The following is a 26,115-nucleotide window of genomic DNA, read 5'->3' as shown; positions in this document are numbered from 1 at the left end:
GTAGGGTCAGGGCCAGGATTAGGGGAGGGGAGTGGGAGGCTGGGCAGAGCGGTCCTCGGTGAGGCCAGAGGCCCCAGGGCCAGGAAGTCTGGGGTCCTGGGTGCTCATGTCCTGCGAGAGGCCCGGTTCCCTCCCCAGAGCCAGCTGCAAATCTGACCTGGCCAAGAGGAGTGTAGCGATGGGGGTGGCGCTGGCCTTCACAGCCAGCGAGGCTGTGGGTGCTTGGCTGTCCCTAAGCCCCCTCCTGCTTTCTGGCTGGAAGTGGGATGGAGACCCAACATTGGCTACCCAGTCCCTGGCCTTGCTCCCCCTTTTAGGCCCCTCTGGGAACCACAAAAATCTGGGACCTGGTGTCCTGGCAACATGATGAGTGCACGCACAGCTCTGGTATCTGTTTTAAATTATCCATTCAAATAAGTACAGTCCTGGAGTTGGCTGGGTGGGGCGAGGAGCAGAAAGGAACTGAAAGGGGGAGGAACTAGGCATCCTATTTTCCAACTGTTTGGGACCAAAGGAAGGGGGCAGGGGATGAAGGGTGCAGATGCCTAGGTCCTATTCTTGGCCTTCTCTGGGAAACTGGGCTTCGGTGTAAGACCCAACGCTTGGTTTGGAAGGGAAATAAATTGAGGCAGAAGGTAGGGGAAAACCCAAAAGACCCATTGCTGTCCAGTGGATTCCGACTCATAGCAACCCTACAGGACAGAGTAGAACTGCCCCATAGGGTTTCCAAGGCTGTAATCTTGACAGAAGCAGGCTGCCACATCTTTCTCCCAGAGAGGTTAGTGGGTTGGAACTGCCGACCTTTTGGTTAGCAGTGGAGAGCTTAACCACTTGCGCCACCAGGGTTCCTTGAAGATGGGGAAAAGGGACCCCGGATTTCTGATTCTGCTCCAAGATTGAGGGGGTAAAGGAACTCAGGACCCAGGCCTTTGCTATGGCCCAGGGGAATCCCGGCATTCTTTCTCCACCCCACCCCTGGCACGCTGAGATGCAGCTTTGAATGGGCTGCCCACGTGTGTGTGGGGGGAACGACTAGGGGTGACTCACTGTTACTACGGGCAGGGAAGGGGGAGCCATTGGTGGAAGCGGGGTGAGTCACCCTGCTGGCCACCGCCTCAGCCCTCCCCCCACTTTCCTGTACCCCAGCCCTGCCTGCCTGGACCCTTCCCTTCGCTTTACATCCAGTCCCCCCTTCCCCCTGCGCTTTCCCAACCCACTCTCATCCCTTGGCTATGTCCTGTACCCCAGAAGGCAGAGGGAGTCGGGGAAAGCTTGGAGCTAGGAGGGCTGAGCAGGCAGGAACCCAGACGCGGAGCTTCAGCGAAGTCCCCTGCAGAGGGCTGTGCACGGGAGCGGGTGGGGCCCGACTCCGCCCCCGCCCCCGCCCCGCCGGCCTCCCCCCACCCCACTGCCACCCCCGGCCTTGTGAATCTGTGACGGCCCCTTTAAGAACACTGGCCACTCCTCCTTTTCCATAGACCTATTAGAGCCTTTGCCCCGGCGCCGGTGACTCAGAGTGTTCGCGGGAGCACCCCTTCTGCGCTAGCCAAACCCGATCCCGAGGTCCGACAGCGCCCGGCCCAGATCACTACGCCTGCCAGGAGCCAGCCGAGAGCCAGCCGGCCGGCGCGCTCCGACCCCGAGCAGTCTCTGTCCTTCAGCCCGAGCCCCGCGCCCTTCTCGGGACCCCTGCCCCTTGGGCAGCGCTGCCACCCTGCCGGCCATGGAGACTCCGTCCCAACGGCGCGCCACCCGCAGCGGGGCGCCGGCCAGCTCCACCCCGCTGTCGCCCACTCGCATTACCCGGCTGCAGGAGAAGGAAGACCTGCAGGAGCTCAATGATCGCCTGGCGGTCTACATCGACCGTGTGCGCTCCCTGGAGACGGAGAACGCAGGACTACGCCTTCGCATTACCGAGTCGGAGGAGGTGGTCAGCCGCGAGGTGTCCGGCATCAAGGCCGCCTATGAGGCCGAGCTTGGAGATGCCCGCAAGACCCTCGACTCGGTGGCCAAGGAGCGCGCTCGCCTGCAGCTGGAGCTGAGCAAAGTGCGTGAGGAGTTTAAGGAGCTCAAAGCGCGGTGAGTGCGCCCAGGTGGCAGCGTGCCGGGCCGGGAGCGGAGAGGGCGGGCGCAGCGGCGTCCCTGCCGGCTCCAGGAAGGGAGCGACAGGGCTCTGGGAGGCTGCTAACTTTGCCATATAGTCTCCTCCCTCCCCGGAACTGTCCCAAGCGAGGGACTGGCGGTACCAAGGGGAATTGTTGTGACAGGACAGAGAGGGGAGGGGTCTCTGGGAGAGAGTGGGAAATATAAGGAATGGTGGGAGCGTGGGGTCAAATGGGGCTCGCGGCAGGCGCGCATTCCGTTAGGGTGGGGTTTGCCAGCCATTTGGAGCCTGGGGGAGGAGCTTGTTCAAAGCAGAGCTGGCTCTGCCCGGTGTGAGAACTCTGGGCACCCAGGACGCACTGGAGGGGGTGAAAGGGTCCTGTTAGAACTTTCTTGGCAGCTTTGGCACTGTGTCAGCCTTGGGCACGTGATGCCCGTTAAGACAGAACTCCCAAGCTGGCAGATGTCCAGTGGTGCTGGAGAGAGGTCACCAAGGCAGGGTGACCCCCTTCTTCCCCGCCAGGCACGTGGCAGTGGCCTCCTTGGCATGACCCTTTACGGGGTTCTTGCTAAGAGTCAGAAGCTCTTCCTCACTCCCGACATGGCTGAGACCTTCCCTGGGCTCTGACAGGCCCACCAAACAGCAGCAGGAGTGCATCTCCCCCGCAGCTCCCACAGCCCTTGGTCTCCTTGGCCCAGGAATGCAAGGGAGGGAGGGAGACAGAGGGCAGAGGCTCCCTGAGGTCTCAGGAAGTTGTGTTATGCTCAGGCCTGGTGGCACCCGCCTTGGTTCTCTTGCCTGGTGTCTGCACAGGCTCAGGCCTCTATCCCTCTCTCTCCCTCCCTCTCTGGGCGAGCCGCTTTCATTTTCCCAGCCAAGCCCGCGGTCTTTGCTCTGGCCTATCCTTTCAGCCACTGACGTATTTGATCTTTGCCTTATTAAACTGCTGGAATACAGTGACATTTTTGAAATCCAGCCGTTGGAAGCTTCAGGCCACTCCCACCTCACCCAGCCCTGCCCCACCCTACCGCACCCTACCCTGCTCCACCCTTTGGGAGCCTGGAAGTTTAGTCCCTCTTCTTCCAGCCCCCCAAGAATTTCCTTCTCCCCACTCCCCTTTCCTCTATGAAGATCCAGGCTAAAGAGCCCTCAAGGTGCCCAGAGATCCCTGGAGGGCCCGTGGGTTTTGACTTCCCCTCTTCCTGCCCCTTTGCATCGTCTTCTCCAAACTCATGCTTTTCTGAGATCCCCTCTGTGTATTCTGTGGTTGTTCTGCCCCTTCACTGTCCCCAGCCCATCACTACGCTCTGCTCCAAGGTGTGGTCGGTGTGACCAGATCCTATCACCCTTCTTGAGTGGAAGGAAGTTCCTTGGGAAGATGGGTTCAACCTGTTGAAAGAGATCCGTCCTGTCTTTTTTCCCTAGTAATGTCAACAACTTGGCAGGGCAGACAGGAGGCACGCTAGGTGTGTCCCCACCTCCACTGGACTGGTTGGAAGAATTAAGAGAATTAGTCTTCTAAACTAGTCCACTCAGCTACCCAAGCACCCCTGTCCCCTGCAGAGTCTTCTGAAGGGCATTCTTAGCAGATCTTTTTCTGGGGAAGACTTAGATCTGGGCTGCAGGATGAGCAGCTGCTATAGTCTCTTGCTAACCCAGCCATGCCAGTCTGTCTCCTTTTGCCTCCTGGTGCAGCTGTCCGGCCCGGGACACCAGGCGGGTGTGTGTGCACGTGGGGCAGCGGCGGGGGTGGTGTGTGTACTTGTTATATTTAGCCACCTGCCTCTCTTCTCCCCCACTAATCCTGGCTGGGCTTCCGGGAAAGGGGGGCATGTGTTGCACACCTGGATCCCAGGCTGATGGGAAGTAGGGGTGAAGGGACCAAGGGGGCTCAGAGTGGAGTGTCTGCCCCTGTCTATGTCCCCAGAAGAGGGGGCCAGGATTTGTTGCTGCCTTTTGTGCTGCTGTGCTCTGGGTGGGGTGAAGAAGCAGGTAGAATGAAGAGTTTGCGAGAGGAAGAACGGCTTGCCTCAGTCCCTCCCACTGAAGCTTGGAGAGAAGGTGTTGTCTGGTTTAATGTTTAATTAGAGCTCAGAGTTCAGGGTCAGGCTTGGAGTTGGGATGCAAAGCTGCCTCGAAGACCCTGTAGCAATCCCTGGACTAGCCTGAGTACCTTGACCACACCCAGGAGCTTGGGGCTTCCTCTTGCTGGGCTAGGTTAGCTGGGCTAGGTTATAAGCTTCCAGCACAAACACCCGCCTCACACACACACACACACACACACACACACACACACACACTCTCTCTCTCTCTCTTTACTCTGGGGCCTGAGGGATTTGGGTACCCGAGTGCAGGGAGAATGGGGAGGTTAAGAGCGCCAAGGAAGGTCCGTCTGGGGTCCAGGCTGGGAGCTGGGCCCCACCCCAGGCAGGACAGCTGGGTGGATGACTCAGATGCTGCCCCTTCCTTCCTACCCTAGTGGCTTTTCAAGAGACAGCAGATGTCTTAAGGGGAGAGTGGAGATCTGAGGGCATGTGGTATCCCCCTTCCTACTGCATCTGGGGGTCCTTTTCCTGCCTTCTTAGGACCTCTGCTGGTGTTCTGGACTCAGGGTTCCAGACAGGCAATAGGCACCATTGGTTCTAGAGTTGAGTCCAGAGTTATGGGCTCGGGCTGCGGGATGTTGCCAGGGTCTGCACCTTCCCATACGGAACTGACACAGGAAGCCTGAGTCACAAGTGGGGTGATCCCAGGCCCACAAAGCAGAAGTTCCTCTTCCCCCTGGACGAGGCTCTGGTGCTTGATGACTTCCTGGATTGCCCACCTTATGCAGCCTCATTGGGAGGTGCAGACTCCGGCTCATGCCGGCTCTGATAGGACAAGGGCAGCAAAGGCCACAGAGGTACAGAGGCTGGTCCCATGTCACACAGCAAGGGGGTGACAGGCCAGGACTTGACTCCCAGCCAAGTGCTCTTACCATTAAACCTCACTTCTCTAGCTTAAGGGATAGGGTCCAGGAGGGGTGGGGGACTAGAGGCCCAGCTCCTGAGTCCTGAGCTTCACTCCTGAGGCCTGGAGTTTCTGCTCTGGGACCTGCAATGCCTCAGTGCTCTGCTGTCCTTCCAGGGCCTGTTAGCACTTGATCAACAGCCCTTGCTCCAGCCTGTACCTGGAAAGACCTGTGTCCCTGCCAGGTCGTTCATGGTGACATAGAGCTCTGAGAGGCTGGGGAGTCCTGTCTTGAGACTGTCTTAGGACTTGTCATGGGAATTGTCTACCCAGATCAGAAGGAAATTATGCCCGTTGGCAGAGACATGAGGAGAATGGGGTGGGGGCCTTTGGGGATGCCTGGGCCCCAGCCCTCACCCGAGGGTACCTCTTCGAGTTACTTTTCCCATCTCCCTGCTCTGAAGTCCATGTTTTGATCCAAAGGGAAAGAAGGAGGTACAACTAAACCCAAGGACTGAGAAGTACTTAAGGAGCCCAGGAGAGACAAGAGAAAGAAAAATTCCTCACTAGGGTCCTGATTTCCTTCCCTTGAGCAGTGCCCTCGGTTGGCACTTCTCCTGGCCTCCAGGGGCCTGAGATCCTGACTCAAGTGAGAGGTGCCCTTTGCTACCTCTCCCAGCCCCTCCCCCAGTGATCCCCTAGCTCAGTAGCAGGCTGAGCCAGGGACAGCTGCGGGGACAACTGGTAAGAGATGCATTCACCTACCAACTGTACCCACTGTTCTCTTCCCTTTGGCCACTTACCACCTCCAGCAGCTGTGGCAGCCAACACCAAGCCTGGCTCAGAGGCTAGACACAAGGGGCGTTCATCCCATTCCCACCCCCATTGGGTTCCCAGCACTGAAGGTGACATGGGCTGAGCTTGGAGATACCTAGAGAGAGGGTTTTTGGAGAGGCTGTAGGGTCTCCTATCCCTTAATAAGAGTCAAGTTCATCCACCAACAAATTGCCAGGCAGTGTGGGTAGTAGAAAGAGCCCTGACCCTCAGCCTCCTTAGTTCTAGACTTGACTTTGCCAGTAAATTGCTGTGTGACCTTTAGCAAATCACCTCCCCTCTCTGGATTTCCCCAGCTATAAAAGAAAAGGGTCAGAGCAGAACGTCTCCAAAGATTCCGCAGGTTCCAAAGTAGTACAATGACCCACAAAATGAGAAAACCATCTTCTAAGGTACCAAACTATTAGTATTCAAATCAAATACAATTAATGTGAAAATAATTATAGCTAATGCTACTCTCAATAGACGTATTTCCCACCAGCCATGGAATGAAAAGTACTGTCACTCTTCTCTATTTCCCAAAGAAAGTTTATTAGAAATGGTTAATTGTTGTGACATTACCCTCTTGGCTGATGCTTTGTTTTTATTGCTAGTTGGGAATAACAATTCGTTTGCAATGCCTCCCCTTCAGGACAGTGGGAAGGGCTGTATCATGTAGCAGGAAAGCCAGAGAGGAGACCCAGGAATGCCTCCCACTGGCCTGTGCTGGAGTCTGGACAGGAGGCCCTAGGAAAGGTAGGGCTGTTACCTTAGAGTTGGCCAGGATTATGTAGACACCATGTCTGGGGCCAGAGGGAGACGCAGGTAACCTTGAACTGCCTACCTGCCATCCTTCCTGTACCCATACTGGCTCTCCCAACCTGAGTCTGAGCTGCGAGGGAGGTCTTGGCCCTTACCAGTCTCTTAAGGAAGGGGACAGGGTTTGGGAAGGAGGCAGGAGGCTCCCCCCTGTCCCTTTGTGGGACAGGAAGCCAGAAGCCTGCCTGCCCAAGCCAGGAATCAATCTGGCTGGGCTCCCGGGCCCGGCAGGGGAGCTGAGTCATGGTAGAGGACTGGGTGGATGGGAGACCCTGAGCTTGTCTAGTCAGGAAAGGCTAGGCTGAGGGGTGGCCTTTTCTTGAGAACTACATTCAAGTTGCAGCGAGAGGGATGAGGATCTGAATCTGGTGGGGGAACAAATCTAAGGGGAACAGGGCTCATGAGTCCTTCTAGGGCCAGCCCAAGGGAGCCAGAGACTCTTCGTTTGAGGGGGTCTAGTTTCTGGGCATTTTAAAGGAGGCTGTTGGGGACTACCAAGGCTCCCCCTTCCTCCCGAAGTTCTGACGCTGCCACCCTCTGCCGGCTGGGAGACAGTGTTGCGTCTTCCCAGGCTGAAGCTGGAATGCAGTGGGACCAGAACTCCTAGATCCAACCCCCACTTCCTTTCCTGACCTGGGGTGCGGCTCTTACCCCCTCCCGGTATTGTCAGGGTTAATTACTATGAGCCACCAGGTGGAGGGTTAGTAAGTCCTAAGAAGGGACTGCTGAGTTAGCTTCTTGTGGGGATCCCCCTAAAGGTCCCTCCCTTTAGCCAGTGGTCTCCTTCCTTCCCTCCCTCAGGACAATTACCTTCTTCCTAGGTCATCCCCCGTCCATGCCCCACTTCTTCTGGTCTGTCTCCTGGCCCCTGCGTTTTTATAACACAGCAATGACTTCTGGAGAGATAGATCAGGAAGCCTGAAAGTGGGTTTTGGCAGGGGACCTCACAGGGGGCGGCTGATCAGGGAGTCAGCCGCCTGTTGTCCAGGACCCCAGTGCCCTCACATCTGGCCCCAGGCTTCTCCTGCCCCTGTACAATGCCACGTTAATACACCCAGCAGCTGTGACTCAGGCCTGGCCCCCCGCCAGGCCCAGTGCCTTTGCTCCTGAGAGTTGCACGGCACAGTCTGGACATGTAAACAGGCCTCCTCTCCTCCATTTCAGCACCAGTACCCCCGCCCCCCCCGCCCCGCCGCCACCAAGCACCTCCCTCTGCCTGGAATCAAGACCTGGCTTTGTCTGGGGGGACCGGGGGAACAGCTGGGAGCCTGGCGGCTCTGGAAGGGGATCTGAGGGGCCTCACAGCCCGGGCGTGTTTGGTGGGTGTCACACCCAAGAGAGGCGTGCGGAAGGCGGGCCATGCCTGCCGCAGGGTGCATATGCCTTGTGTAGTGGGGTGGGGGGGTGGCTGGGTGTCACCCATCCTGGGGGGCCTGCCATATGCTTTCCGGGTGAGGTATAAGAGACATTCAGGACTTCATAGGGTGGGGTTTGGGGAAGGCTCAGGTCCCTGGACTACCAGACCCCCTCCATTGCTCTCCTCAAGGTCTCCTTTCCAGAGAGGGCTGTGGCCATGGATGCAGAGTGGGGAAGTCTGGGGAGGAGAGGGGACTGTGGCTAAGCTCCAGCCTTCCCACTTCCTGCGCTTACCTGCAAGTGATGGGAGACCCACAGACCAGTCAAGAAACCAAGCCCTGGTTGATTTAGGGGAGGCGATGTCAGACCTTAGGGCTTCACACACTGCTGTTGTGGCGTATGTGGTGTCTGGGGGTAGGTGGCAGTGGTGGCTTCGCTAGGCTCCAGTATCACAAGTCTGACTGGCATGTCTCCCAGCAGGCAAAGCAGAGGGCGACGTGTTTCCCAGCTCTCTCACCGGGTCTCCCCGTGTTACTCCCTGCACCCACTGCGTGCATCATACGGCTTCCAGAGTTCTGTCCCTTCCTGCCGCGAGTGTCCTCAGGTTACCCCGTAGGCAGGCTTTTAGTGAATGAGCCCGCCCTTTCCTGGGCCTTGGTTTCTCCATCTGTAAGAGTGCAGGAATTGGTCCAGGAGGAGATCCCCCCAGAAGCCTTGAACATATGAACCTCCTAGTCTCGGGGCATTTGGGGGACATACAGAAAAAGCCCGAAGATGTTCATAACATAAGTGAAGCGATAAATAAACCAGCAGATAAAACAAATGGTACCGCTCCATGCAGCTGGGAGTTGGGAGAGGAGAGGGGCTGGCGCTGGAGCAGCAGGGCAGGCCCGGGCCAGGTCTCAGGTGAGGTGGGGACTGGGGACTGGGGACTGGGGACGGGGCTGGATTTGGGTAGATGGCAGGAGGGAGGGAGGGAGGGAAAGGAGGATATTCTGCAGCAGGAGGAGCAGCTGGAACGAAAGGCGAGGTGGTACTAACGAAATCTGCAGGCAGGTGTGGGGGGCAGCAGGAGACCCCCATCACCCAGCAGGAAGTCAGCCCGAGTGGAGGTCTAGACAGACACCTGGGAGGATTAGGAGAACAGTCTCCATGAGGGCAAGGACCCCTTGCTACCCACCTAGGTCTGCACAGCCCAGCCACAGGGGGCGCCCTGTCCCGTGAGGCAGGAAATGCCCAGGGGCTCAGAGACCTTTGCTTTCCTTCACTCCCCCCTTCCTGGGGTTGCCACTCAGCATGGGGAATGTGGAGGGCCGGTGAGGCAGGGCCGCCGGGGGGACTGGGGTGGGTAGAGGGAGCCCCTGCAGGGTTGGACCAGCTCCTCCACCGCCCCCTTATCCGTCTGTCCCTCCTACTCCTTATTTTTAGCCCCAGCCTAATATCTCTGCCCCACTTTGTCTCTCCCTCAGCACAAGGGAGGAAATGGGGGCCTCTCCCTCTGGGCCTAGCACGTTGCTCCCAGCAACCAGCAACCAGGCCCAAACAGGCCTGCGGCCGACCCTGGTTTCCATATCTGGCATCAGAGCTGGACTGAGGAGGGTGACTCAGCGGGCGGGTCAGTGCCTGGCCCGGTGCCCACCCAGCCCCTTTGCTGAGCTGGGCGCCTTTCTTCCCCCAAAGCAGCCCTGAGAGCTCTGGCCTGCAGTGGGCCAGGAGCTGGCTTCTCTATCCCACCAGCCTCCGCATACAGAGCCCCAGCCTTGGGCCACACCCGCCAGCTCCCAGCTCTCATTTCTCCCTTATTCCTCTCTGCTATCACCCCCGCCCCCTCCCCAGCCTCTTCTCTTTCTGAGATCAGATTTACCAGCTGTGGGAAGAGCAGAAACAGGCCAGCCCTGCTTTCCCTCACAAGGCTGCTGGGATGGAGCCACTCTTGTGTTTGGAGAACTTGGCAGATGCAGGGGAAAGAGGTGGCCACTCCCACTGGCACGGCCCTGGGCCTGGGGCAGGACGTGGGCAAAACCAGGGTCTCCCCTGTGAGCACTAGAGGATTTCCCGACCCCTGCCCGGGTATTGTCTGCCTGAGGATGAGTCACCTGAGAAGCCCCTGTTTCCCACCCTTTCCTTCTCCCTTTGCCTGCCCCACCCTATCCTCCCTGCCAGCTCAGTGGGGGGACAGTGGCCAGCACGTGCCCAGTTTTGCCACCAGCACGGGCAGCGCCGTCACCTTGAGGCTGGCCAGCATCTGCTTTGGGTCCCTGCTAGGTTCCTCCTGACTAGGGAGGCAGTGTTTGGAACTGGTGCGTAGGCAAGGCTGGGGAGGAGGTAGGAGAGCTGCTGGGCTCTGCTCCCCACCAGTCAGCTCTGGGAGTGTACATGTGGCTTGCTGGTCACAGGGCTCCCGAGGTCTGAGTCATAAACCCGTGGTGATAGTGGTTTCTTCCCCGCAGAAGGGAGCTCCCTGTGCCTGACTAAGAAAACCGCAGAGGCCCTTCCTCTGCTTTCCCCTGCTTATGATTTCGCTCATCTGCACGGCATGTCTTAGCCCTTCAGTCGCATCTAAGTGCCGGTCAAAGCCTCAAAGAGGGAAAGGAAAGTAGCCACCTTAATTTCTTAAACCAGTAAACCCGTTGCCATCAAGTCGACTCCGACTCATGGCGACCCTGTGTGTGTCAGAATAGAACTGTGCTCCATAGGGTTTTCAATGGCTGATATTGGGGTAGTAGATTGCCAGGCCTTTCTTCTGAGGTACCTCTGGGTGGCCTCGAACCTCTAACCTTTCAGTTAGCAGCCGAGCGCATTAACAGTTTACACTACTCAGGGGCTCCTTTGATTTCTTAGGAGGCCATATATGGTGGCATGTGCTGAAGCGGTACAGTGTTGATTTCCAGTTCTGCTACTTACTAGCTGTGGGACCCTGGACATTGTCCTTTATGCCTCAGTTTCCCTGTTTACATAGTAATGGTCCTATCTCACAGGGTAGCATGAAGATTAAATGAGCTAACATTAATATTTAGAACAGCGTACATTAGACACATAACACGTGCTATACAAGTGTTTGCTGATATCATCATCATCATCATTATCACTGTGACCACCAACTCTGGGGACGGTAGGAAGTGAAGAAGTTAGACTAAAAGAAAAAGTCCCATACTTGTCGGACTAGGCATGCCCGGGTGGTGCAAATGGTTAACACATTTGGCTGCTAACCGAAAGGTTGGAGGTTCAAATCCACCGAGAGATGCCTTGAAGTAAGGCCTGGTGACCTACTTCCAAAAAAATCAGCCATTGAAAATCTTACGGAGCACAGTTTGACTCACATGGGGTCTCCGTGAGTCGGAATCGACTCCATGGCAACTGTGGTGTTTTTTGTTTTTTGGTCAAACTAAGCTCCCAGAGGGCGGGGACCAGGCACCTGTTTTCTCAGCATTGCGCCAGTCCTTTCTTCAAAAAGTGTCTTCATGGCACTGCCCCAGAAACGGTGTTACCAAGGAGAACTCCAGGAATTCCTCTTCTGGGTGTCTAAGGAAGCCGGGAGGCAGGACTCGGAAAGAGATGATGCCCTTGAGATGTCTTTTGAAACCACCCTGTGGCTCTTCCTGCTTCTCCCAGCGCAGGCTGGCTGTCGGGGATGCCACAGCGTCTGCCCTTTTCCCTCCGCTCAGCTTCCCGGTTCTCGGGACCTTGTGGCTGAGGCAGGCGGTGAGGTGGAGGAGGAGGAGTCTGAGACCAGAATGAACTCTAACCCGGACCCTGCTGCTGGCTCGCCGTGTGAGATGCCAGGCCGTTCACCTTCCTCCTTTGTGCCTCAGTTTGCTTGTCTGTGAAGGGAGGGGGTTGAGCTGAACAGGCTCTGAACTCCAGTTCTCTAAATTCTGAGCGCTGAGGGCCTCCCCTGCCTCTCCGGGTGGCCAGCTGCAGCCATTTGCCTTCAGGGCGCAGAGGCCTCTTCTGGGAAGTCCCTGCGGCCTTGGAGTCTGCCCAGGGAGCTCGGAATCTATGTCTGCGCAGCGCTTCACTTTACCAGGGTTTTCTTCATTTTCTCTCCTCCCCCTGCAGCAGCCTCAGCTTCGGAAAAGTTTTGAAGTCATGGAAAGTTGGGGCTGTGTCCCAGCCAGGGGCTGGGCCGGATGGCAGCCAAAACCTGAGCCGGGTTTTGACTTTATTTTTAGCTTTTCTGGCTGAGACGGAGGAGGGGAGACATCCTCCAGTTTTGGAAGGGCCTCTTTTTGCAGGCAACCGACACTATTGCATTAAACAATTTGTTCTAAGGTACAGCCAGAGGCCTGCAAGGAGCAAGCTTGCAGCTGGGGAGCTCTCTCTGGTCTTCACACCCTTCCCCTGCCCCTCTGGACAGGGCTCTGTCCCCCTGCCATCCCAGTGGAATCTCCTAAGCCTGGAGGGCGGCGGGGAGCACAGCCTCGGCCTCACCCCTCCCTCCACCGCTTCGTCAAGTCTAGCCTCGTTCTGTCCCGTGAATCGTTGGGTCTTTTGAAGCTTAGGGCTTTGCGAGCAGGAGAACAATATTGGCAGGGCTGCATTTCTCTTCTCCAGGATAGGGGTTTTTTTGTCACTGCCCACGTTTGATTTTTTTTCCATCTGCTGTGGTAGCTCGCGCTTAAGGACTGATGAGTTGCAGATGGCATCTGGGACTAGGCCTCTTGGATCTTTCCCTCCGCTCCCTGGATCTACAGCATCCCCTCACTGTCTATTTGTGAAGGGATTATAACCTCTGGAAGGTTCTTGGGTTCCTGGGAGGTTTTTAAGAATACCAGTAACTGGTTGCCATGGAGTTGACTCCCACTCGTGGTGACCCCGTGTGTGTGTGTCAGGGTAGAACTGTGCTCCATAGGATTTTCAATGGCTGATGGTTCGGAAGTTAGATTGCCAGGCCTTTCTTTCCAGGTTCCTCGAACCTCCAACCTTTGGGTTAGCAGCCAAGTGCGTTCACCGTTTGCACCTCCTAGGGACTCCCTGTTAAGAAAACAGGACTCTATTTCCCCGGTTTGGTATGCAGCAAAATCAGGAGTCCAGAAAGGGGAGGGAGGTGGCCATGGCAACCTGCTTGATTGGGTCTAGCTAAAGCTTTACCCAGTTTGAGGAGCAGAGGAGACTCAAGGATGGAGCCCAGAAGGACCCGGAGGCCTGAGAGCCACATCTGGAGCCAGATGTTGAGGCTTGTGGCCAAAGGCTAGGGCTCAGCATGCTCTCAGAGGGAGGGAAGGAGGGACGGAGGCTGGAAGCCCTCTGCTCTGCCCAGATCAGAGAACCCAGATGGGGCCTGAGAAGGAGAAGGGCCAGTACTCTGCCTGGTCATCCCTGCTGTCTCAGACTTCCTTCCCCACAGTCTGAGGTGTGGAAAAGGGGGCGGAGAGGAGAAGGGCCAACACCTTTGGGGCTCAAACTGAGAAGTGTTAGGGACACATGGACCCCCAAGGCTGGGAGCCTGGCTGTCTGGGTCCCCATGGGCAGGGAGGCTTGGCTGAGTGGAAGGTGGTTGGAGCCCGGGGAAGAGCCATTATGGCCCCTTGTGGGAAGGGCAGGAGACAAAGGTGCCCCTGTCTCTTTGGGAAGAGATGGGAGGGGAAAGAGGGAAAAGCATTCATATCGTGGGATCCAGCTTTGCCCTTAGCCCTAGGCACGTTCCTGAGCCCTGAGTCTTGGCAAGGGTGAAGAAGCAGGAAGGGGGTTTTGGGGGACCTTGGGGGAGGTGGGAGCCAGGCCCCAGAGGCTGGCAGATACAAACAGACCTAAAGCCAAGGACGCCCTCTCCTGGTATTTGGGGGAACAACAGAGCCAGCTCCCATGGCAGCATCTCATTCCCCATAGGGGACCTCTCTAGGGTCGTGGACTCCTCCCAAACGCACTCTTCCCTCTCTTCCTTAGCAATACCAAGAAGGAGGGAGACTTGCTGGCCGCCCAGGCCCGCCTCAAGGACCTGGAGGCTCTGCTCAATTCCAAGGAGGCCGCACTGAGCACCGCCCTCAGTGAGAAGCGCACGCTGGACGGTGAGCTGCATGACCTGCGGGGGCAGGTGGCCAAGGTAAGACCACCCTCCAGGGCCTGCCCGTGACCCCACCTGACCCCCCAAACACATGCACACTCACTCTTCTACCCAGCCCGTCCTCCGGAGGTGCCTGGTCTGACATGGTGTCAGAGCCATTCACCTGTCCTGGCATCAGTTCACCCATGTAGACCATCTCGCATCCATTGGCTGCCCACGGTATCTGGCAGAGTGAATTTAAATCACAGCCATGGCCATTGCCGTTGAACTTTGTAATGAACTGTGCCTGGCCCTGAGTCACGCCAGTATGACCCTCCTGTAAACAGCCCCTGACCTCTCTCTGGAAGAAAGGAGAGGAGCTGTCGACCACCCACCGAGGGCATAGCCAGGGCTGATGGTTAATTGCATGTGGGTTGCATATTAATAACGCCTGGCATGGTTACAGTGGCTTTTGCTTTCAAAACACTTTGCTATCTATTCTCTCCTCTAATTTCTCATGGTACAAGTTAGGGAACAGAAGCAAAGATGCTGGCTTGTTTCCAATTTCACAGCCTCATCTGTTCAGAGCAGGGCCAGGACTAGAACCAGCTGCCCAGCTTCCATCTGGGCTTTCCCTGCCCAGGCCCCACCACCGCGGTGCGCCGTGGAGAGACCGGGAGATGGCTGCAGGTGACTACAAAACCAAGGCGCCTCCTGGGTCTCATGCCTCCAGCTCCACCTCTTCCCTCGGCCTCTCCCAGCTGCGCCTGCCAGCCTGTACTTTCTAAAGTGAAAATCTCAGCAAAGTCCTCCCCTGCTCACACTTCTTCAGAGGTTCTATTCATAGCCAATAAGGCCGTCTCTTTATGACCCAGCCTGTCTCCCAGTCCTGCCACCTCTCCCATCATTCTCCCTGCCTGCATGTTAGGCTTCCGCAGTCCTGATCTTCCTGGAGGCCCCAGAACACGTGTGTGTGCCCTCATACCTCAGCACCCTTCCCTGCCCCTCCCCGCCCCCAGCCTACAAGCCAGCGCCCACTCACCCATCCTTTGAGTCTTAGCCTCTTGGATGCCATCCCAGGCTCCCCCTCCACCAGGCACACTTTGGTTCCTTGCCTTGTCTTCCCTTTATACTTTGCACGGACTTCCTTGACAGCAATTGTGATGTTGTGCTAGGAAAGGGGGAGATCTATGGGGCTGGGCAGGAGCGTATCTTTATTTTCTTAGCACGGTACCCACCCAGAGTGGTTGTTGTGGGTGAGTGGATGTCGTGACATCAGCGGGCATCCGAGGCCCTCACTCCCCTTGGTCCTGTTTCCTATCCTGGGAAGGGCCCTTCCTCCAGGCTCTGACCTCTGCCCCCTTCCTCGTAGCTCGAAGCAGCCCTGGGTGAGGCCAAGAAGCAACTTCAGGATGAGATGCTGCGGCGGGTGGATGCTGAGAACAGGCTGCAGACCCTGAAGGAGGAACTGGATTTCCAGAAGAACATCTACAGTGAGGTGGGGACCGAGCTTTACAGGCCAGAGGCCAGGGCTGGGTGTGACAGACACAGGTCTTGGGCTGTGGGATCAGCTGTGTGCAGAACTCACCGGCCTGAGTCCCTTGTACCGGTGGATGGGGAGTGGGGGGTGGCCAACACCCAGCTCCCAGGTTAAAGTGGGGTGACAGTAGTCCGTGGGGTTCAGGTGGGGCAGGGAGCTCGGCCATCTGGGGCTCAGCTTCCAAGGATAATACTGATTCCGGTTTCTGTGTCCTTGCTCCAACCCTTCCAGGAGCTGCGTGAGACCAAGCGCCGCCATGAGACCCGGCTGGTGGAGATCGATAACGGGAAGCAGCGTGAGTTTGAGAGCCGGCTGGCGGACGCCCTGCAGGAGCTGCGGGCCCAGCACGAGGACCAGGTGGAACAGTACAAGAAGGAGCTGGAGAAGACGTATTCTGCTAAGGTGCTTGCTCTCCTGGTGCCCTTGTTGCCTCTGCCCCCAGCAGCCCCGTCCCAGCCCACACTGGGAGGTTCCATGGGGGATCAGGTGGGCGAGGGTGGGGAGCTCAGGGCGGCCCAGGACCTGAGGCTGCCGTACTGATGCGGGCTCAGGCCCCTCCCTCCCTCCCTGCATCCTAACCCGACATCCTTCCCTCCAGCTGGACAATGCCAGGCAGGCGGCCGAGAGGAACAGCAACCTGGTGGGGGCCGCCCACGAGGAGCTGCAGCAGTCTCGCATCCGCATCGACAGCCTCTCGGCCCAGCTCAGCCAGCTCCAGAAGCAGGTGACGCCTCCGCGCCCCACAGGCCACTATCTGGGCAGCATGTAGGGTGGAGGCCCAGAGGGGCTTGCTGAGGATGGGAGGGTAGAGGCGAGGGACACAACATGCCCCACAGACCTAGAGAAGGGGCCCGGATTTGGAGTCAGGTGCCCTGAGCTCTTCCGGCACTACCTCTTATCTCATCTACGTGACCTTGACTTCGCAGAGCCCTGGTTGTCTGTCCCATTGGAAAGCAGAGACCATTCTTATCTTCCCTAACTCCCAGATCTGCCAAGACCCTCAAATGAGTCCAAGTATAAAGTCCTAAAAAATGTGAGGTGTCCCCAGGCGGTGTGCACGGTTAACGTGCCCGGCTGCTAACCAAAAAGTTGGAGGGTCAAGCCTACCCAGAGGCACCTTGGAAGAAAGGCCTGGTGATCTACTTTGGAAAAAACCAGCCGAAACCCCTGTGGAGCACAGTTCTAATCTGACACACATGGGGTTGGCATGAATCAGAATCGACTCGACAGCAACTGTTTTTTTTATAAAATATAAGGTGTTTAAAGCATCAGTATTCGCTGGCTGTGCCCTTTGTGACAGGAGGGAGTAGGTTTTAGCCTCAGAACGAGCAGTTTCAGTTAGACATTGGGAAGGACTGCTCCGTCACTAGCCAAGGCCCTATTAGAACCCGTGAGGGGCTCTGACGGAAGCCTGGAGGTCCTGGGGAGGGTAGCTGGGTCTCCCCCACCCCTTAGTCATGCCCCTCCCTCTTCATACTCTTTGGGGCCTTTGGAACTCACCAGACCCCTGCCTCCTCCATCCCAGCTGGCAGCCAAGGAGTCGAAGCTGCGGGACCTGGAGGACTCCCTGGCCCGTGAGCGGGACACCAGCCGGCGGCTGCTGGCTGAGAAGGAGCGGGAGATGGCAGAAATGCGGGCAAGGATGCAGCAGCAGCTGGACGAATACCAGGAGCTGCTGGACATCAAGCTGGCCCTGGACATGGAGATCCACGCCTACCGCAAGCTCCTGGAGGGCGAGGAGGAGAGGTGGGCTGGGGAGGAGTCTGGGAGGGGCTAGGAGTGGCCTCTGGCCTGCCACTGGCCTTGACTAGGCCCTCTGCTTTGTCCCCCTCTCCCCAGGCTACGCCTGTCCCCCAGCCCCACCTCACAGCGCAGCCGTGGCCGCGCCTCCTCCCACTCGTCCCAGACGCAGAGCGGGGGCAGCATCACCAAGAAGCGCAAGCTGGAGACCAGCGAGAGCCGCAGCAGCTTCTCGCAGCACGCGCGCACCAGCGGGCGCGTGGCCGTGGAGGAGGTGGACGAGGAGGGCAAGTTCGTGCGGCTGCGCAACAAGTCCAATGAGGTAGGCGGCCCCAGGCCCGGATCTGAGGGGGCAGCTGGGTTAGGGAGAACCCCGGAAAAGTTGGAGAATGTCCCGCCCCTCAGGGGGCCGGCCAGGGCGATCATGGGTGTCTTCATTCAGCGCTCTTGTTCCATCCAGCCTTCTCTCCACCACATATTGGCTGGGAGACTGTGAGCAAGTTATTAAACCTCCCAGGGCATCAGTTTCCTCATCTGTAAAATGGGGTTAAATAATAGTTCCGAACTCTTTGAGTTGTTGGGAAGGTTAACGATAAAGCTTCAAGTGCACCTGGCCCCCCAGACTGTAGCTGTTATCCTTTGAGGGGTGGGGGGCTCTGATCGCAGGCCGGGGAGGGCTGCCCGGACACTTGAGTGAGATAAACCCAGAAGCCGGGGTGAGTCTCCCCACGTTCCTCTTCCTTCCCTTCCTGGCAGGACCAGTCCATGGGCAACTGGCAGATCAAGCGCCAGAATGGAGACGACCCCTTGCTGACCTACCGCTTCCCACCAAAGTTCACTCTGAAGGCTGGGCAGGCGGTGACGGTGAGTGGCAGGTCGGGGGACGGCCTTGTGGGGGGACGTGCTGGCCTGAGGGTGGGAGTGGTGGAATGAGCTCTTCGTCTCTGATCCTGCCTCTCCAGATCTGGGCTGCCGGAGCCGGGGCCACGCATAGCCCCCCCACCGACTTGGTGTGGAAGGCACAGAACACCTGGGGCTGCGGGAACAGCCTGCGTACAGCGCTCATCAACTCCACCGGAGACGTGAGTATGCTGCGGGCGGGCCGCTCGTTGGACAAGGCTCCCCCTGGTGGCCGCATCAGCTAGCTTCCGCCAACCCAAGGGAGCCCGCCGACTCGGCCACCTTCCCCTAGCTGGCTGGTGCGGTCGCAGGCCCCAACCGCCTACCCAGTGGGCACACCAAAGATGCCTCCCCCGGTGGCTCATTATGAGAGGTGGACGTTAGACAGGAGGATTGTTAAGGGCAGAGCCATACCCAGAGAGCTTGATGGGGTCCCTCTCTTTGAGGCAGAAACAAGTTCCCCACCTCTTAACACCACAGAGGCAGAGGAAGCAGCAGGGTGGACCAAGGGTAGACCACGAAGGGTCCCAGGTGGTCGCTGGGGGTGGAAACGCTGCACACTCCTTCCCAGCGGCCCTGACCCTCGGGCCTGGTCCCGTGTCCCTGGCAGGAGGTGGCCATGCGCAAGCTGGTACGCTCAGTGACTGTGGTTGATGACGACGAGGATGAGGACGGAGATGACCTGCTCCATCACCACCACGTGAGTGGCAGCCGCCGCTGAGGCCGAGCCGGCGCTGGGTACCCAGCCAGGCCTCCCCACGCCAAAAATCTTTTCATTAAAGAATATTTTGGAACTTCACTTGCTGCCCTAGCCTTTCTTCTCTCCCCTCCCTCTACCTTGAACAGGGAGCCCAGGCATCTGGGTGCCCTACTCTGGTAAAGAAGGGAGGGGGAACTTTCTGATGCCATGGAGTGTTTCCATGGGAGCAGGGGACAAGGGTCTGGATTTGTCCGCTGGGAAGGGGCCGGGAGGACAGATGTGGGGCACCCCAGCCCTGCCTCTCTCCCCCCATTTCTGCCGTCTGCATTTCCTGTCTTGTCTCTCCCCCGTCTCCACTGCATGCATGTCCTCTCATTTCCCCCTTTTCCTGCAGGAATGTTCTCTCATTCTACCCCCCAGCATGCCTGCTGTGCTATAAGCTTGTTCTCTTTCTCCTTTTCCTCTGAAGCTTAGACTAGCTGGAACAGAGTCAAAGACACACGCCTGTTCCCTTTCCCTCAGGCTTCCTGAGCTGAGCACCCTTCTCCCCCTCATGCTTCCCCCCCTCCCCCCCACCAATCCCGGCCTCCCCAGCCCCCGTTGCCCTCTGGTTCCTTGGGCACAGAAGCCCCACCTCCCTGCCTGGTGGCTGGGAGCCTACAGGAGCCCGGAGCCCGGGTGTTGGGCCTGGGCGGTCAGTCCCAGGCTCGCCGTCCCGCCTGAGCCTTGTCTTCCTCTTCAGGGTTCCCACAGCGGCGGCTCGGGGGACCCCGCTGAGTACAACCTGCGCTCACGCACCGTGCTGTGCGGGACGTGCGGGCAGCCTGCCGACAAGGCTTCGGCCAGCGGCCCTGGAGCCCAGGTGGGCGGATCCATCTCCTCTGGATCTTCTGCCTCCAGTGTCACGGTCACTCGCAGCTACCGCAGTGTGGGGGGCAGTGGGGGTGGCAGCTTCGGGGACAGCCTGGTCACCCGCTCCTACCTCCTGGGCAACTCCAGTCCCCGAACCCAGGTGAGTTCCGCTCCGTCTCCACAGCCCGCAGGCAGGTTAGGACAGGGGCCCTTTGGGGGGGACAGCCTTCTCTCCCGCAGCTCGGGGGAGGGGGAGCCTCCTCCCCTCAGCCCAGGGTCCAAGACAGTCCACTCCTGTGTCCTGCCCCTCCTGTCTGCGCCCCAGACTGGAGGGCGGGAGCAGGGCTGGAGTATGGGGGACAGGAGGAGACAGCACCCGCCGTCTGGAGCAAGGGAGGGATGGGACGGGACCAGGCACTGACACTCACACCTCTCCCTGTCGCTCTTCTCTCTTAGAGCGCCCAGAACTGCAGCATCATGTAATCCGGGACCTGCCAGGGCAGGGTGGGGCGGAGGCCTCCTGCTTCTTCCTCACCTCGCACCCACCCCCCGACTCTGCACCTCAGGAGTGGGGGCTTGAAGCCAAAGAAAAATACCCCTTTGGTTTTTTCTTCTGTGTTTTTTTTTTTTTTCTAAGAGAAGTTATTTTCTACAGTGGTTTTATACTGAAGGAAAAACACAAGCGCAAAAAAAAAAAAAAGGCATCTAATCCGAATTTCTATCTCCTTCCTTTTCCCTGCTCCCAGGAAATGCCGTATCTGCCTTAAAACCAAAGAGGGCCTCCCCTAGGAGCTGAGGGAAAAGGGTGCTTTTACAGAGTCTAGTTTTCGCTTTTCTACCCTGGCTGCTGCCCCCACCCCGGGGACCCTGTGACATGGTGCCTGAGAGGCAGGCGTGGAGTCATCTCTGCCCAAGCGTCCTCCCAGGTGGCAGGCCCATCACCAGGCCAGCCTCTGAGGGAGGAGGGCTGAGCCAGGCCCGCTGGGCCCAGCCTCCCATTCCAGGACACCTGGCAAAGCTCCTCTGCCTGCCCCACCCCCAGACCCCACCCCACCCCCAACCCCGGGGTGAGTTGATTGTCCCAGGTACCAGCTGTGCTTGCTTTTTCTGTATTTTAGTTAGACAAGAGATGGGAATGAGGTGGGAAGTGGAAGAAGGGTTAGTCTGAATCTGCCTTAGCCCAGCTTTCGAGCTGGGGTGGGCTCTGGTCAGTCACAGAAGGTCCAGGTCAAGTGGGGTGCAAGGGGGAGGGAGAGGGAAGCCTACAAGAAAAGGTGAGAGTCTGCTGGGGCCCCACCCCAGAGGAGGAAGGTGAGAAGGGGTGGAGGGAGAGTGGCAGTGGTTTTTGGCAAACACTAAGGAACCCCTCGCTTCCCTGTTTCCCATCTGCACCCCTCTTCTCCTCCCCAAATCAATACACTAGTTGTTTCTATCCCTGGCTGCTGTGGTCTGTGTTTGTTGGTGGGCGTCATGATGTGTTCTGAGGGCAGACACATACACAAGTGTCCCATGGTCATCACTGCCCGGCCCCATCCCTGCTCTAGAGGGGATAAGAAAGGATGAAGCCTCAGAGCACTTCAGGTGCCAACTGGGGCACTCACGTGGTGGCTGATGGGGAGAGGCTTGGAGATAGGCATCACTCACCCAGTGTGTGTCTTTCTGCCATGGAAGCTCCTCAGAGTAGTGCAGAAATGAGGTAGAGCCTGAAGAAAGAGGTTTCCTTCCTAACTTCCTTCACCTGAGTGGCGTTTATCAAGCCCCTTCTACACGCCAGCCCCTGAGCTCGTGAGTATTAAGACAAACACTATGGGTCCCGTCTGAGGGTGACCACTCCTCAGGGCCTCGAGGCAAGGACAAAGGGGAAGGAAGGAGCTGGGGAGAGGACAGCAGGAAAAATTGAGGACTTATTTGGAAACCCAGCAGTTAATGTCCCTTCATGCCACACTCTGTGCTCAGCTTGGTGGATGAGGAAGTGAACAAGACAACATGTCAGTCAGTGCCCTTTGGCCTCAGAAGGGGAGATGGCTTCTAACTTGGGGGAATGAGGAGCCCTAATTGAGGGCAAGAGCCCCACATGGTGAATGAGCTATAGTCACTAAACTTTCCCTGGCCCTTTATGGTTTCCAAAGCATTTCTGCACTACCCATTTTGACCCTCACACCATCTTTGTCCCTTTTGCCCCTGAAAGTAGGGGCTCAGTTAACTTGCCTAAGGCCACAAAGCTAGTAGGTGGCGGAGACCCAAGGGTCCTGGCTGCAGACACCTGCTCCCTCTGTGACATCATGCTCCCGTCCAAACAAAAAAATAGTGACGATAAAACAAAAGTTTATGTCCCGTGGAGCAGAGGAGTCGACCCTGCGGTCGAAAGTCAGCGAGGAAAAGAGCGTTTCAGAGAGTGTGGGAAAGTAAAATTGGTGAATGCAAAATTAATGAGAGGAGAAAAGCCTCGGGTCACACCGGGAACCCTGATCCCCGCCCACCGTGGGTTGCCAAGGAGCGGCTGGTGGATTCAAACGGCTGACCTTTGGGTTAGCAGCCAAGCTCTTAACCACTGCACCACCAGGACTTCCATGGCGTTGTAGGCGCCAGCAAGAAGGCCTGTCACCTGTAAGCGAGGGCGTCCACATGCACTTCCCCGTCAGGGCACTTGGGGGCGCCAGAGCCCCACCTGCGGTCGGCGAGGCATCCGAGCGCCCTGGGCGTGTGCACGGCTCAGCTCAGCCCAACCCGGGAGGACGGTGCGGGTTCTGAGCGTAGGAGGCTGTGCGGGACCTGTGGGCTGGGGAACACCAGGACGAGCAGCCGATGTCTCTTGCTCTTGAGGAGGGCTGAGGGGGTTAAGGCAAATACGCAAAAGCTGCTGCGAACTAGCCCTGGAGTCCTGCGCAGCTGCTGTATCCGCACGCGTTGTTGCCTCAGATGATGCTCACTCACAACGCAGCTTAACACTCCGCAGGCCACGTGTGATTATTTGAAAAACAGTTTTTTCTTTGGTAAGAGTATAACACATACTCTGTAGTAAAACTGAAAACACAGATAAGTCCAAAAAATCATTCATACTCAGTTCCCCGGGGGCAACCATCCATGGATTTCCTTCCAGATTTTTCTCCCTGAGCATATACTTTACATCGGTTAAGATCTCACTACGGTTTCAATGTAGATTCTGCTCTTAGCTAACGCAAGCACTTTCCAATGTTATTTCGAAGCTTATATACACTATTTAAAAAAAAATAACATCTATTCTTTTTCTATCTGTTCTTGTAAGAATACCTGGTCGTTACAGAGAGCATAGAAAAGGGGGGAAATTAATCATCTGTACTTCCACTACCCAGCCATAACCACTCTTCACATCGGGGAAGGACTTGGGGAGGGAGAGAGAGCGCCACCACCCACTCATCCGTGAGTTTGTTGTACTCTGGTGGCTTGCGTGTTGCTGTGATGTTGGAAGCTATACCGCTGGTATTTCAAATACCAGCAGGGTCACCCATGGTGAACAGGTTTCAGTGGAGCATCCAGACTCAGACAGACTAGGAAGAAGAACCTGGCGATCTACTTCTAAAATTATTGTCCGGTGAAAACCTTATGAATAGCAGCAGAACATTGTCTGATATAGTGCTGGAAGTCGAGCCCCTCAGGTTGGAAGGCACGCAGAATATGACTGGGGAAGAGCTGCCTCCTCAAAGTAGTCGATCTTAATGACGTGGATGGAGTCAAGCTTTCAGGATCTTCATTTGCTGATGTGGGAAGACCCAAAATGAGAAGAAACAGCTGCAAACATCCATTAATAATTGGAACATGGAATGTACGAAGTATAAATGTAGGAAAATCGGAAGTCGTCAAAAATGAAATGGAATGCATAAACATTGATATCCGAGGCATTGGTGAGCTGAAATGGACTGGTATTGGCCATTTTGAATTGGACAATCATATGGTCTATTATGCCAGGAATGACAAATTGAAGAAGAATACCATTGCATTCATTGTCAAAAAGAACATTGCAAGATCTATCCTGAAGTACAACGCTGTCAGTGATAGGATAATATCCATATGCCTACAAGGAAGACCAGTTAATGCGATTATTATTCAAATTTATGCACCCACCACTAATGCCAAAGATGAAGAAACGGAAGATTTTTACCAACTTCTGCAGCCTGAAATGGATCAAACATGGAATCAAGATGCATCGATAATTACTGGTGATTGGAACGCAAAAGTTGGAAACAAAGAAGAAGAATTTAATTTTCTTCAGCTTTAACTTGAACTTGTATAGGAGCAATTGATAGTCTGTTCCGCAGTCGGCCCCTGGCCTTCTAGGCTGATGATATTGAGCTTCTCCGTCGTCTCTTTCCACAGATGTAGTCAATTTGATCCTGTGTATTCCATCGGGCAAGGTCCATCTATGTTGCTATCTATGTTGCTATCTGTGTTGTTGAAAAAAGGTATTTCCAATGAGTAAGTCGTTGGTCTTGCAAAATTCTATCATGAAGTCTCCGGTATCATTCCTATCACCAAGGCCATATTTTCCAATCTATTTCACGTGGGTTTCACCACATCTTTGATGAAATTGTGCACTACAGATTAGTAAGTAAGCACAATTAAACCTAGGCATAACTTGCTTATTGGGTAATCCATCCCCGGCATCAGTATATCAACAGGGAACTGCCAGAAATTCAGGCTGGATTCAGAAGAGGACGTGGAATGAAGGATATCATTGCTGATGTCAGATGGATCTTGGCTGAAAGCAGAGAATACCGGAACGATGTTTGTGTTTTATTGACTATGCAAAGGCATTTGACTATGTGGATCATAGCAAATTATAGATAACGTTTTGAAGAATGGGAATTCTGGAACACTTCTTTGTGCTCATGAGGAAACAGTACATAGATCAAAAGGCAGTTGTTTGAGCAGAACAAGGGGATACTGTGTGGTTTAAGGTTAGGAAAGGTGTGCGTCCGGGTTGTATCCTTTCACCATACTTATTCAGTCTGTATGCTGAGCAAATACTCTGAGAAGCTGGACTATATGAAGAGGAAACTCGCATCAAGATTGGAGGAAAATTCATTAACAACCTTCGATATGCACATGACGCAACCTTGCTTGCTGAAAGTAAAGTGGCCTTGAAGCACTTACTGATGAGGATCAAAGACCACAGCCTTCAGTATGGATTATACCTCGACATAAAGAAAACAAAAATCCTCACAGCGGGACCAATAAGCAACATCATGATAAATGGAGAAAATATTGACATTGTCTAGGATTTCATTTTACCTGGATGCACAATCAATGCCCTGGAAGTAGCAGTCAAGAAATCAAATGACGACTTATTGCATTGCAAAAATCTGCTGCAAAAGACGTGTTTACAGTGTGGAAAAGCAAAGACATCACTTTGAGGACTACGGTGCGCCTGACCCAAGCCACGGTATTTTCAATCACCTCATACGTATGTGAAAGCTGGGCAATGAATAAGGAAGACTGAAGAACTGATGTCTTTCCAATTATGGTGTTGGTGAAGAATATCAAATATACCATGGACTGCCAGAAGAACAAAAAAACCTGTCTTGGAATAGGTATAGCCAGAATGCTCCTTAGAAGTGTGGATGGCGATACTTCATCTCACATACTTTGGACAGGTTATCAGTAGGAACCAGTCCCTGAAGAAGGGCATCATGCTTGGTAAAGCAGAGGGTCAGTGAAAAAGAGGAAGATGCTCAATGAGATGGATTGATACAGAGGCTGCAACAATGGGCTCAAACATAGCAACGATTGTGAGGATGGCGCAGGACCAAGCAGTGTTTCATTCTGTTGTAGATAGGGTCTCTATGAGTCAGAACTGACTTGACAGCATCTAACAGCAACAACATATGTTGTTGATTTTCTTCTGGTTATTATAAATAATGCTTACTTTGAATATACATCTTTGGACACATTCATTTCTGGGCATTTTCATGAAGTAAATTCCAAGAAGTGGGATAGCTGACTCAAGGGTATACACACTGTAAAGGTCATTGGTGATGTTGCCAAATTGCTGTCCAGAGAAGATGGATCCATTATTATTTTCACCTGCAGTGGAGCTCACTATTCCCCAGACTCCAGCTAACGCCGGAATTTTTAAAATAATTCTTAGTTTTTGGTGAAAATATACACAGCGAAACATATACCAATTTAACAATTTCTACATTTCTACAGTTCCGTGACATTGATTATATTCTTCAAGTTGTGCAGCCATTCTCACTATCCTTTTCAAAATTATTCCTCCACCATTAACATAAATTCACTGCCCTCTAAGCTTCTCATCTAACCTTTCCAGTTGCTGTTGTCAGTTTGATCCTATATAAATAATTCTTTAAAACAGCACGGTG

The 26,115-nt window shown here is 55.5% G+C and overlaps 1 protein-coding gene across 2 annotated transcripts; it reads left to right on the top strand.

Moving 5' to 3' along the window:
- The first annotated feature begins 1,423 nt into the window (after positions 1-1,423).
- LMNA (lamin A/C) lies at positions 1,424-20,192 on the top strand. Of its 2 annotated transcripts, XM_023742540.1 has the most exons (11): positions 1,424-2,079; positions 13,928-14,084; positions 15,397-15,522; positions 15,796-15,966; positions 16,163-16,288; positions 17,090-17,310; positions 17,404-17,626; positions 18,061-18,168; positions 18,267-18,386; positions 18,815-18,904; positions 19,647-20,192. In XM_023742540.1, exons 1-11 carry the CDS (start codon positions 1,724-1,726, stop codon positions 20,175-20,177), a joined length of 2,229 nt encoding a protein of 742 aa, XP_023598308.1. In that variant the 5' UTR covers positions 1,424-1,723; the 3' UTR covers positions 20,178-20,192. The 2 variants fall into 2 exon arrangements, with proteins under 2 accessions (XP_023598308.1, XP_023598307.1); XM_023742539.1 differs by lacking the exon at positions 19,647-20,192 and having other exon boundaries at positions 1,426-2,079; positions 18,815-19,001.
- The last annotated feature ends 5,923 nt before the right edge of the window (positions 20,193-26,115 follow it).

This window comes from Trichechus manatus, unplaced genomic scaffold (assembly GCF_000243295.1).
Source record: "Trichechus manatus latirostris isolate Lorelei unplaced genomic scaffold, TriManLat1.0 scaffold00213, whole genome shotgun sequence".
In the NCBI taxonomy this organism is placed as follows: domain Eukaryota; kingdom Metazoa; phylum Chordata; class Mammalia; order Sirenia; family Trichechidae; genus Trichechus; species Trichechus manatus.
This window is presented reverse-complemented; position numbering and strand designations above follow the sequence as displayed.

Bases quoted from the DNA above. Each gene is read 5' to 3' on its own strand.
- LMNA (XM_023742540.1), top strand. From the start codon at position 1,724: ATGGAGACTCCGTCCCAACGGCGCGCCACCCGCAGCGGGGCGCCGGCC. The intron at 14,085-15,396 runs GTAAGACCACCC...CCTTCCTCGTAG, and splicing joins TGCGGGGGCAGGTGGCCAAG to CTCGAAGCAGCCCTGGGTGA. The intron at 17,311-17,403 runs GTGGGCTGGGGA...CCCTCTCCCCAG, and splicing joins CTGGAGGGCGAGGAGGAGAG to GCTACGCCTGTCCCCCAGCC.